Source organism: Colletotrichum godetiae, assembly GCF_030913485.1.
Source record: "Colletotrichum godetiae strain CBS 193.32 chromosome Unknown BDP55scaffold_7, whole genome shotgun sequence".
Taxonomy (NCBI): domain Eukaryota; kingdom Fungi; phylum Ascomycota; class Sordariomycetes; order Glomerellales; family Glomerellaceae; genus Colletotrichum; species Colletotrichum godetiae.
In genome coordinates this window covers 960,864-969,893 of record NW_026851255.1, presented here as the reverse complement: position 1 = coordinate 969,893, position 9,030 = coordinate 960,864, and the positions used below count along the sequence as shown (strand labels likewise).

Below are 9,030 nucleotides of genomic sequence, written 5' to 3'. Positions count from 1 at the left end.
GCAACAGCTTCCACAATTCCAATACGGGACGTCCTGCTGACCACTAGTCGCGCTTACAAGGAAACTCCCTCTCGCTTTGCCCGCGGTTGCTTTCCTCTTTACACAGGAAAACACGTATATATCGGCCTCTTTCTAGGCTTTGAGATACCTCATCCTCGAACCTTTCCTGCCACGCCCCTCTTCTTATCATTCGCCGCCTCCTTTCATCCCGTCTTCATCTGTCAAAAACAGCCTGTTCCTGCCATTGGCTTGTGAGACAAACCCGGCCGGCTCCTTTATCATTCACCACCACCACAACCGTCAACAAGAAAGCTCAGGCCAGTCTTACCGTCAAAGTGCCCCGCCGGATCACCTCTCCGAGACTTTGACATCAGTCACTCAGCTTCCCTCACCTACATAACAAACAACACACCCCGCGATATCTGCACTCCTCCCCGGAACCAGACATCGTGTCTCTCATCCTCTATCTTTTCCCTATACCCCTCGACCGACTACCCAACCAACAGTACGCAAGAAGCAGCTATCCGAGCCCATTGTTAGCTCTGCATCTGCTTTCCTACCTGATCCCGTTTATCTGAATCGGATCAGCATCGCGCTAGTCTACCGAGACGCAAGGTACGCCCGTCCGAGTTAACCTCCCCCAACTCCAAATTCCCAAGCCCTTTCACCTCGTTGGCTCCCCTGCCCATCCCTTATCAGTCCGCCCATTGCACGAGCGTACGGCGGTGAAGCTTCAATGCTCCCGTTGCTCTCTCGATTCCTTACCTTTGCGCGCCATACCATTTGCACAACACAGCACTTCTCTTCTACCTTGCGGACCCTGCCCAATTCCCAGACCGTGTTGTCCAGAGGAAGAAAGCCTGCTCTAGAGCCCCACGAGCCATTACCGGTCCCGGTTCTCGCAACCCAACCTGACGGGCGCTCGACAAAGCTGTCCTGCCAGCAGTTTGACCCTGACTCACAAACATCATGTAACTTTTCCTGGTTGCTGCGATGCCTCGTTGTTTTTGTCAACATATTTAGACTCTAGGGTCGCCCGACCTGACCCTCTGCTCCCTCTTCCTCTTCCTCTCGACCACACACTTTCTCCCATCATCATAGTCACGCTGCTTCCTCCTGCCATCTTGTCGATTCGCTACCCGCCACCATGTTGGCTTTGTCGATCAATACTAACCTTCCTACCATGGATAGGTATTCTTCTGAGCCAGACCCCCTCGAAGAAATCCCCGACATCATGGCGACCGCCGCCCCTCCTCGTAACAAGATGCTGGGCCAGGTTCAGTCCGACTCAGCAGAGAGCAGCCGTGGCCCCTCTCCCCAGCCAACACATTTCAGCTTGCCCATGGCTTCTCGCTCAAATGGCAACGGCCACAGAGTCTTGAGGTCAGCAACAGTTGGCTACATTGCGCCCACATTTGTTGGCAAGCAAGAGCAGATGGAGCAGGGTGAGTTTGCCGTCCAGAAACAAAGTCTAGGGTCCCACTAACACGCGCAATCCAGTCAAGGAGCTCATCAAGAACAATGGTTGGATCCCGGAAGCTCTGATTGAGGAGCAAGTCACATGGTTCTACGACGAGCTTGGCATCGACGATGTCTACTTCAAGATTGAGGTTCCCGAGGTCATTGCCAGCCAAATCACATCTCTGTACGCCGCCAAGGTGGCCGCTTTCGCCCGCGAGGACAAGCGCGAGGAGATCAGACTCGACATGGAGGCGCATGACCATGCAATCTACATCGACACGAGCGAGCCCGGCAAGACATCCATTGCTGGACCCCGCTACGAACAGCGCCTTGAGGCCAAGTATCTCGACCACGTTGGCAAGACCAAGTTCCGTGTCGAAACCTTCCGCTCCCCCGGAGTCCTCGGTGCATCACCAACTTCCAAGGCTACGCTGCGTTGCTACTTCGTCTACCAGTGTCTCTTCAAGCAGAGCCCCGAGACAACGGACCCTCATGAGACCCGTTTGGAGGTTATTGCCGACAACGGTTTCTTGCAGAAGGCCACCAACAACACCAAGCAAATCTACCAGGAGATCATCGATCTCGCAGTCAATAGAACTGGCCCCGTCATTGAGGTCTTCGACATTGAGGGCTCTCCCGAGAAGCGCTTGGTCATTGCCTTCCGCTCTCGTACTGCCCGTGGCCTGTTCTCGGCTCTCAGTGACTTGTACCACTACTACGGCGTCACCAGCTCCAGAAAGTACGTGGAGCAATTCGCCAACGGTATCACAGTCATGAGTATCTACCTTCGTCCCGCTATGAACATCGAGGGCAACTTCCCGTCATTGGACCAGTCGATCCACCAGATCACCAAGGAGATTTCCCTGTTGTACTGTCTTCCCCAGAACAAGTTGCACTCCCTCTTCACTTCCGGTGAGCTGAGTCTGCAAGAGACCGTTTACGGCCACTGCGTCTGGGTCTTCATTCAGCACTTCCTGAACCGCTTGGGTTCTGAGTACATCTCCCTGTCAGAGATTCTGGATCCCAAGAACCAGGCTCACACGGCACTTCTGTCCAAGCTGAAGCGTCGTCTGAGGACGGAGACTTTCACTCCCGATTATATCCTGGAGATCATCCAATCGTACCCCGGCCTCGTCCGCGCTCTCTACGCTTCCTTTGCCTCGGTGCATCTTGCCGTTGGACCCGACTTCGACCGTCACTTCATCGCCCCCACCCCTGCTATTGAGGTGTTGTCCGATGCTAAGCTTAAGGAGCGCATCACTCGCGATGTGTCCAATGAGCACGAGGAGATGGTTATGACCGCCTTCCGTGTCTTCAACAACGCCATCCTCAAGACCAACTACTTCACCCCCACCAAGGTTGCTCTGAGTTTCCGCTTGGACCCCTCTTTCTTGCCCGAGATCGAGTATCCCAAGCGCCTCTACGGCATGTTCCTCGTCATTGGCGCCGAGTCGCGCGGTTTCCACCTTCGCTTCAAGGACATTGCTCGCGGTGGTATTCGCATCGTCAAGTCCCGCAGCAAGGAGGCTTACGGCATCAACGCCCGCAACCTGTTTGATGAGAACTACGGCCTAGCCAGCACCCAGCAGCGCAAGAACAAGGACATCCCCGAAGGTGGTTCCAAGGGTGTCATTCTTCTTGACCCAAAGATGCAAGACCGTGCCGAGGAGGCCTTTGAGAAGTACATTGACAGTATCCTCGACCTTCTGCTCCCCGCCCAGACTCCCGGCATCAAGAACCCGCTTGTGGACCTGTACGGCAAGGAGGAGATCATCTTCATGGGACCCGATGAGAACACAGCAGAGCTGGTCGACTGGGCCACTGAGCATGCCCGTGCTCGTGGTGCCCCCTGGTGGAAGTCATTCTTCACCGGCAAGTCGCCCAAGCTGGGCGGTATTCCCCACGACACCTACGGCATGACGACCCTTTCTGTCCGCGAGTACGTCAACGGTATCTACCGCAAGCTCAACCTCGACCCCTCGACTGTCAAGAAGATGCAGACCGGTGGTCCCGATGGTGACTTGGGCAGCAACGAGATCCTTCTCAGCACTGAGAAGTACACGTCCATTGTTGACGGATCTGGTGTTCTCGTTGACCCCAACGGACTTGACAAGCAAGAGCTTCTCCGTCTTGCCAAATCACGATCCATGATTGTCAACTTCGACATGTCAAAGTTGTCCAAGGATGGATACCGCGTGCTGGTTGATGACAACAACATCAATCTGCCCACTGGAGAGTTCATCTCCAACGGTACATCTTTCCGCAACACTTACCACTTGCGTGATACTGGCCTCACCGACTCCTTCGTCCCCTGTGGCGGTCGTCCCGAGTCCATAGACTTGATTTCAGTTAACAAGATCATCAAGGACGGCAAGTCGACCATCCCCTACCTGGTTGAGGGCGCCAACCTCTTCATCACCCAAGATGCCAAGCTCCGCTTGGAAGAGGCTGGCTGCATCCTGTACAAGGACGCCAGTGCCAACAAGGGTGGTGTCACGTCTTCGTCCTTGGAGGTTCTCGCTTCGCTCTCGTTCGACGATGAGAACTTTGTCAAGCACATGTGCCACGACTCCAAGGGCCAGGCTCCTCAATTCTACCAGGACTACGTCAAGTCTGTCCAGGCAAAGATCCAGGAGAATGCCCGTCTCGAGTTCGAGGCCATCTGGCGCGAACACGAGCAGACCGGTGTTGCCCGCAGCACCCTCTCCGATAACCTATCCAACGCCATCACCACCTTGGACGAGGAGCTCCAGCACTCCGATCTCTGGAAGTCCGAGGCTATTCGTCGTTCGGTCCTTCAAGACGCCCTCCCCAACCTTCTTCTGGAGAAGATTGGTCTCGATACCATCATCGAGCGTGTCCCCGACTCTTACCTGCGCGCAATCTTCGGCAGCTACCTCGCCTCGAGATTTGTCTACCAGTTTGGCAGCCAACCTAGCCAGTTTGCTTTCTACGACTTGTAAGTTCCCCCCAGCTCTTCATTCCATTGATACCTGAAGCTAACCTTCTCCTCAGTATGGCCAAGCGCATGGCGAGCGTCAAGCAGTAATCTCTTGTTTCTTGATTGCTTTTGGATCAGGCGCGTTTCTGTTTTCCCTGCATGATAGTGGGTATCGGAGAATTGGATAAGTGATTTTGTTCTTCCTGGCATATACACGCATGGGTGGTGCGAAAGAAAAGAAAGAGAGAAAAAGGGGCATTATGACACGGCAAGAAAAAATTGAGCAAAGGATCACAGTCCACCGCTTAGATGTTGCGGATGAATTGCATACTAATAGGAGTTATTGGGCATGGCTATCAGATGGTTTGAGCGTGATCGCCAAGATGATCACAGCAGTTATTCAATGAGAGTTTTTTTTTACCTCAATTCGGTGCTTTTCCTACTTTGACCATGATGAAGTCGTTTCCTCGGCCAAGCTTGATTGTATCTGGGTATAGTTCTACGGCACAACTGCTTGGGGAGCTAGATCTGATAACGTGAAGGTGCCCCCTGAAAGACGCGATGTAAATTTATTCGGCTTCACCAACATACTAATCATTGACAGCAATCATTCCGGGTACAGGACTATAATCCCAGATCAATCCTGAAATCCTTGTGATGTAGAAGACGGAGACGGGCAGGATTGGTCTTCATGCCATTGCACAAATCGACGTCCTCGCCTCCAAGGGCCCAATACGAGGAGAGTGGTGAGCAAACATAATCTCAGGTCCAGGACCCAAGAGATGAAGGCGAAAACACCAAGAAATAACAGGACATGTCGTGAATGAAGGATTGCCCATGCAGATCTACACCCACGCCCTCCTCTCACGCCTACCTCTTCTATAGCCTTGCCCCCTCCCCCGGGATCAGTCTTCCACGCCATCGATCCCGGTTCGCCCAAACTATCGGGACGGTCCTCGTGACCACTCGGTCCGTTCCGAGGAAGAGAGGGGGGGGGGCTATTTAGGATGGGTGAGATGGACTGTAGGTGCCAGGGCTGAATGTGAGATAGGGCGAGACCAGCAGGCGTGGGGGGTTCGCTTTTCTTTGGTCTCCATACATGTTTACATACACACCCTTTCCCTCCCCTCCCCTCCCCTCCCCCCACGGCCTGCGCGGGATCCCGGCGAAGAGAAAAGGTCGGTGTTATCCTCCGATGCGGGCGAGGTCGATCCGGGACGAGATCCGAGGACTCAGTAGCTTGTTTCTTCTCCTCCTTTTTCCTTCTTTGCCCCTCCCCCCACCCTCCAAACGAAACAAGTTTATGTCATGTACATGTGAATATCCCAATCTCGTTCATGGTGATCGGGGGGACTGTGATGCAGGTGCGGGATACTGATGATTCCAAAAGTATTTACTATGCGAATGATTTTGCCTCCACGCCGCCAATCATGTGCAAAAACGTTGAATCATGTACCTCTTTTTTTTTTTTTCCTTTTTCCCTCTCTTCCTAGTTTCTAACGGTTCCGTCTCAAACCTCGATCTAATTAATAATTTCCAACTTTCTAAAAAAAAAACCTCTAAACAAGACAGACCCCCTCCTGGTAAGACAGAGAGCACGCGGGAAATGGGGGGGGATTCGCAGAGAGACGCAAAGCTAATGCGCCTCGGCCCACGCGCGGAACCATTCCAGGGCTTCGGGGTTGGCGACGCTGGCGTTGGTCTTGACGTCCATGCCGGAGAGGATCTGCTTGACGGCCACTTCGATCCTGTTTGATTCCATCTTGTCAGCCTTTTACTCTACCTCGATAGGCAAAACGGAGGGGAAAAGAAGGACCGAAGGGGAAAAAGTTGCGCATCCAACAAAAGAAAAGGAACAAACTCACTTCTTCCCATTCCCCGTCTTGGGAATCCCACCACCAGCCTCCTCGATGACACCAGGAACATGCCTGGGACTCAGTTCCCTCCGAATCACACTCTTAATCTTACTCCTCAACTCATCATCAAACACGCGGCCCGCAACGGGAACAACAAAAAGACACACCGTCTCATCAGCATCTGTAGCGCGCCTCCGACCAACACAAACAGCATCCTCCACCTCGGCGGCAAAGAACCTTGTCAAGATGTTGTAAATCTCCGCCGACCCGAACCGTACGCCCGCGGGTTTGAGAACGCCGTCAGAGCGGCCGAGCATGACGAGCGAGCCCGTGGCCGGGTTGGGGATCTTGATAAAGTCGCCGTGGTGCCATACCGCGCCCTGCACGCCGCAAACGTCGGCGAAGCGTTCAAAGTAGGCGGCCTTGTACTTTGCGTCACCGCCTGGGCCGAAGAAGGTGAGAGGTTGGCAGGGGAAGGGCTGGATGCAGATGAGGTCCCCTGGGTGGGTTGGGTCCGGGAGGGATTCGCCTGAGAGGGAGTCGACTGCGCGGATGGCCATGCCGAGACCGGCGCACTGGATTTCGCCTACGCGGACGGGGAGGAGGGGGCAGGGTGCGCCAAAGAGGGAGATGATGTCTGTGCCGCCGGTGATGGAGGCGAGGTTGACTTTGGCGGGGAAGGCTTTGTAGACGAAGGAGAAGGTGGAGGGCGGGAGGGGGCTGGCGGTGGAGTAGATTGCCTCGAGGGCGGAGAGGTCGATGGAGGGGTCGTTTACGGGGTAGACCGCGTTGGCTTCGAGGGCGGTGAGGTAGGCAGCCGAGGTGCCGAAGTGGGTTACGCGGAGGTCGGAGAGGAGGCGGGGGAGGGAGAGGTGGCCTTGCGGTTTGAAGGGGGATCCGGAGTAGAGGACGAGGGTGGCGCCGACGGCGAGGGCGGAGACGGACCAGTGCCACATCATCCACGAGGTTGTGGTGTAGTAGAGCATGCGGGACTTTGCGGTCAGGGAGCCGTGCAGGGCGTGCTCTTTCTTGTGCTGGATGAGGGTGCCGAGGGCGGTGTGGACGATGGCCTTTGGCAGGCCGGTGGTGCCGCTGGAGTAGAGGATGTAGAGGGGATGTGAGGGGGGGAGCTGCTCAAACTTGAGAGGCTCATCGGGGGAGCTTGTTTGAGACGTCAGCAGGATGAAGTAGATAAGTTGTTAGGCATTGGTTCTTACCCTTGGAGGAACGACTCGTATTCATCGACTGCAACGCCCGTTGCTCTTAGGCCGTCGATGGCAAGGTCGCAGGCCACATTGTTGATGACAATCACAAGCTCGAGGCCCTCCGGCATCAGAGCCTTCACAATCTCCTCCGTCTTGTCGGTGCTGCTCCACTCCTTGCCGTTGTACACGGTGCCATTGTCGGCGAAGAGGACCTTGGGCCCGATCTGGGCAAGACGATCCAAGACAGCACTGACGCCGTTGTCGGGGCTAATGCCGGTCCAGATGGCGCCTACCGACGCTGCAGCGAGGGCGGCGATGATGGCCTGCACGTGGTTCGATACGAAGCCGGCAACGATGTCATTGGGCTTGACGCCGTGGGCCCGGAGGCCGGCGGCACATCGGCGGACGGCGTCTCGGAGCTCGGCCCATGTTGTGGAGACGGAGGGTCCAAGTTCGGTAGTGGTGATGGCTGCGACGGATGTGGGGTCGACAGCGACGTTGGCGGGGAAGAGCAGGTTCTCGGCAAAGTTGAGACGGGCACCTGAGAAGAAGTCTGGACGCGGGTACATGGGCGCATTGAGCGGCAAGACCTAAGGGGGTTGGCCATCGGGCCGGGTTAGCTGTTGGTCTGGGAAAGTGAAATGGAGGTGATCTTTGGAGGGTTGGCATGGGCACCAGTGTAGGAGGGGTAGAGATGGGCAAATGGGCATTCCCATGGGCCAGACAATGGCTCATGGCATGACTCGAATTATCGGGGATGATGGTCATGCGAAAGCTGTATGCCATGGCCACATAGCTGTCCGCCTCACTCGAAGCAGTATCAAGGTTCTTGATGGGCGTCCTGACGAGGGTTCAAGACACTGGTGAGGATCATGGATGGCATCGGCGGTTCTTGTTGGTGTCTCCCTCTGGCTATTGCTCACTTTTTCTGCCACTTGCGCAGAGTTTGAGCCCGTTCTCTCAGACTGATGTCACACAACCTCCTTCTCCTTTATGTTCTGCCTTCTCCCTTCAGGATTGGCAGTCATGGCGCGCCAAGCATGAGTAGTGCAAATGGAGGATGAGGTTGAGTTGAGTTTGGGGAAGTTGACGAATAGCATGAACCAGCGTACCTTGTCGAACGGCTTGGAAGCAGTGATGCCCACAGAATGCCAAACCTCCTCCCAGAACTCTGCCACGTTTTCGACGGACCACTTGTAGAGACCGGGGTAGTCTGCCAGTTCAAGTCCGTACTTCTGATTCACCTGGAGAAGGAACGCCCACATGGGAGTCGAGGTGGGGTCCGGGTGCCGCCAGAGCTCGTTACGCGTGACACTGGTGATAGTCATGCTGGGCGGATTGGATGAATTGGAGGGAAATTGAGACGATGAGAGACGGAAGAGGCAGTCGGTGCTCTCAAGATAGGGCCAAGACGTTGAGTATCACGGCGACGACGTTGGACAAGATAAAAAGGGGGAGAAAATGTTTTCGAAAACTGTGTGCAACAGCGCGCCAGAGTGAGAGTCGAGAGATTCCGGCCGGAGTGGAGGGAGAGAAGTTGGGCCGTCGCAATCCGAGGATGAGTTCC

At 55.2% G+C, this 9,030-nt stretch overlaps 2 protein-coding genes across 2 annotated transcripts; one reads left to right on the top strand and one right to left on the bottom strand.

The window, feature by feature from the left end:
- Positions 1 to 675: 675 nt before the first annotated feature.
- Positions 676 to 4,828, top strand: BDP55DRAFT_652229 (NAD-specific glutamate dehydrogenase). The gene is made up of 4 exons (XM_060574105.1): positions 676 to 971; positions 1,192 to 1,445; positions 1,501 to 4,420; positions 4,477 to 4,828. Coding segments are annotated over exons 1-4 (3,210 nt in total). The 5' UTR covers positions 676 to 969; the 3' UTR covers positions 4,511 to 4,828.
- Positions 4,829 to 6,038: 1,210 nt separating this feature from the next.
- Positions 6,039 to 8,791, bottom strand: BDP55DRAFT_544983 (acetoacetate-CoA ligase; the record flags this gene model as incomplete). The annotated part of the gene is made up of 4 exons (XM_060568537.1): positions 6,039 to 6,150; positions 6,268 to 7,419; positions 7,476 to 8,053; positions 8,576 to 8,791. The coding sequence occupies 4 exons, from the start codon at positions 8,789 to 8,791 to the stop codon at positions 6,039 to 6,041; spliced, it is 2,058 nt and encodes a 685-aa protein (XP_060433658.1).
- Positions 8,792 to 9,030: the final 239 nt, after the last annotated feature.

Bases quoted from the DNA above. Each gene is read 5' to 3' on its own strand.
- BDP55DRAFT_652229 (XM_060574105.1), top strand. The intron at 1,446-1,500 runs GTGAGTTTGCCG...CGCGCAATCCAG, and splicing joins GCAAGAGCAGATGGAGCAGG to TCAAGGAGCTCATCAAGAAC. The intron at 4,421-4,476 runs GTAAGTTCCCCC...CCTTCTCCTCAG, and splicing joins CAGTTTGCTTTCTACGACTT to TATGGCCAAGCGCATGGCGA.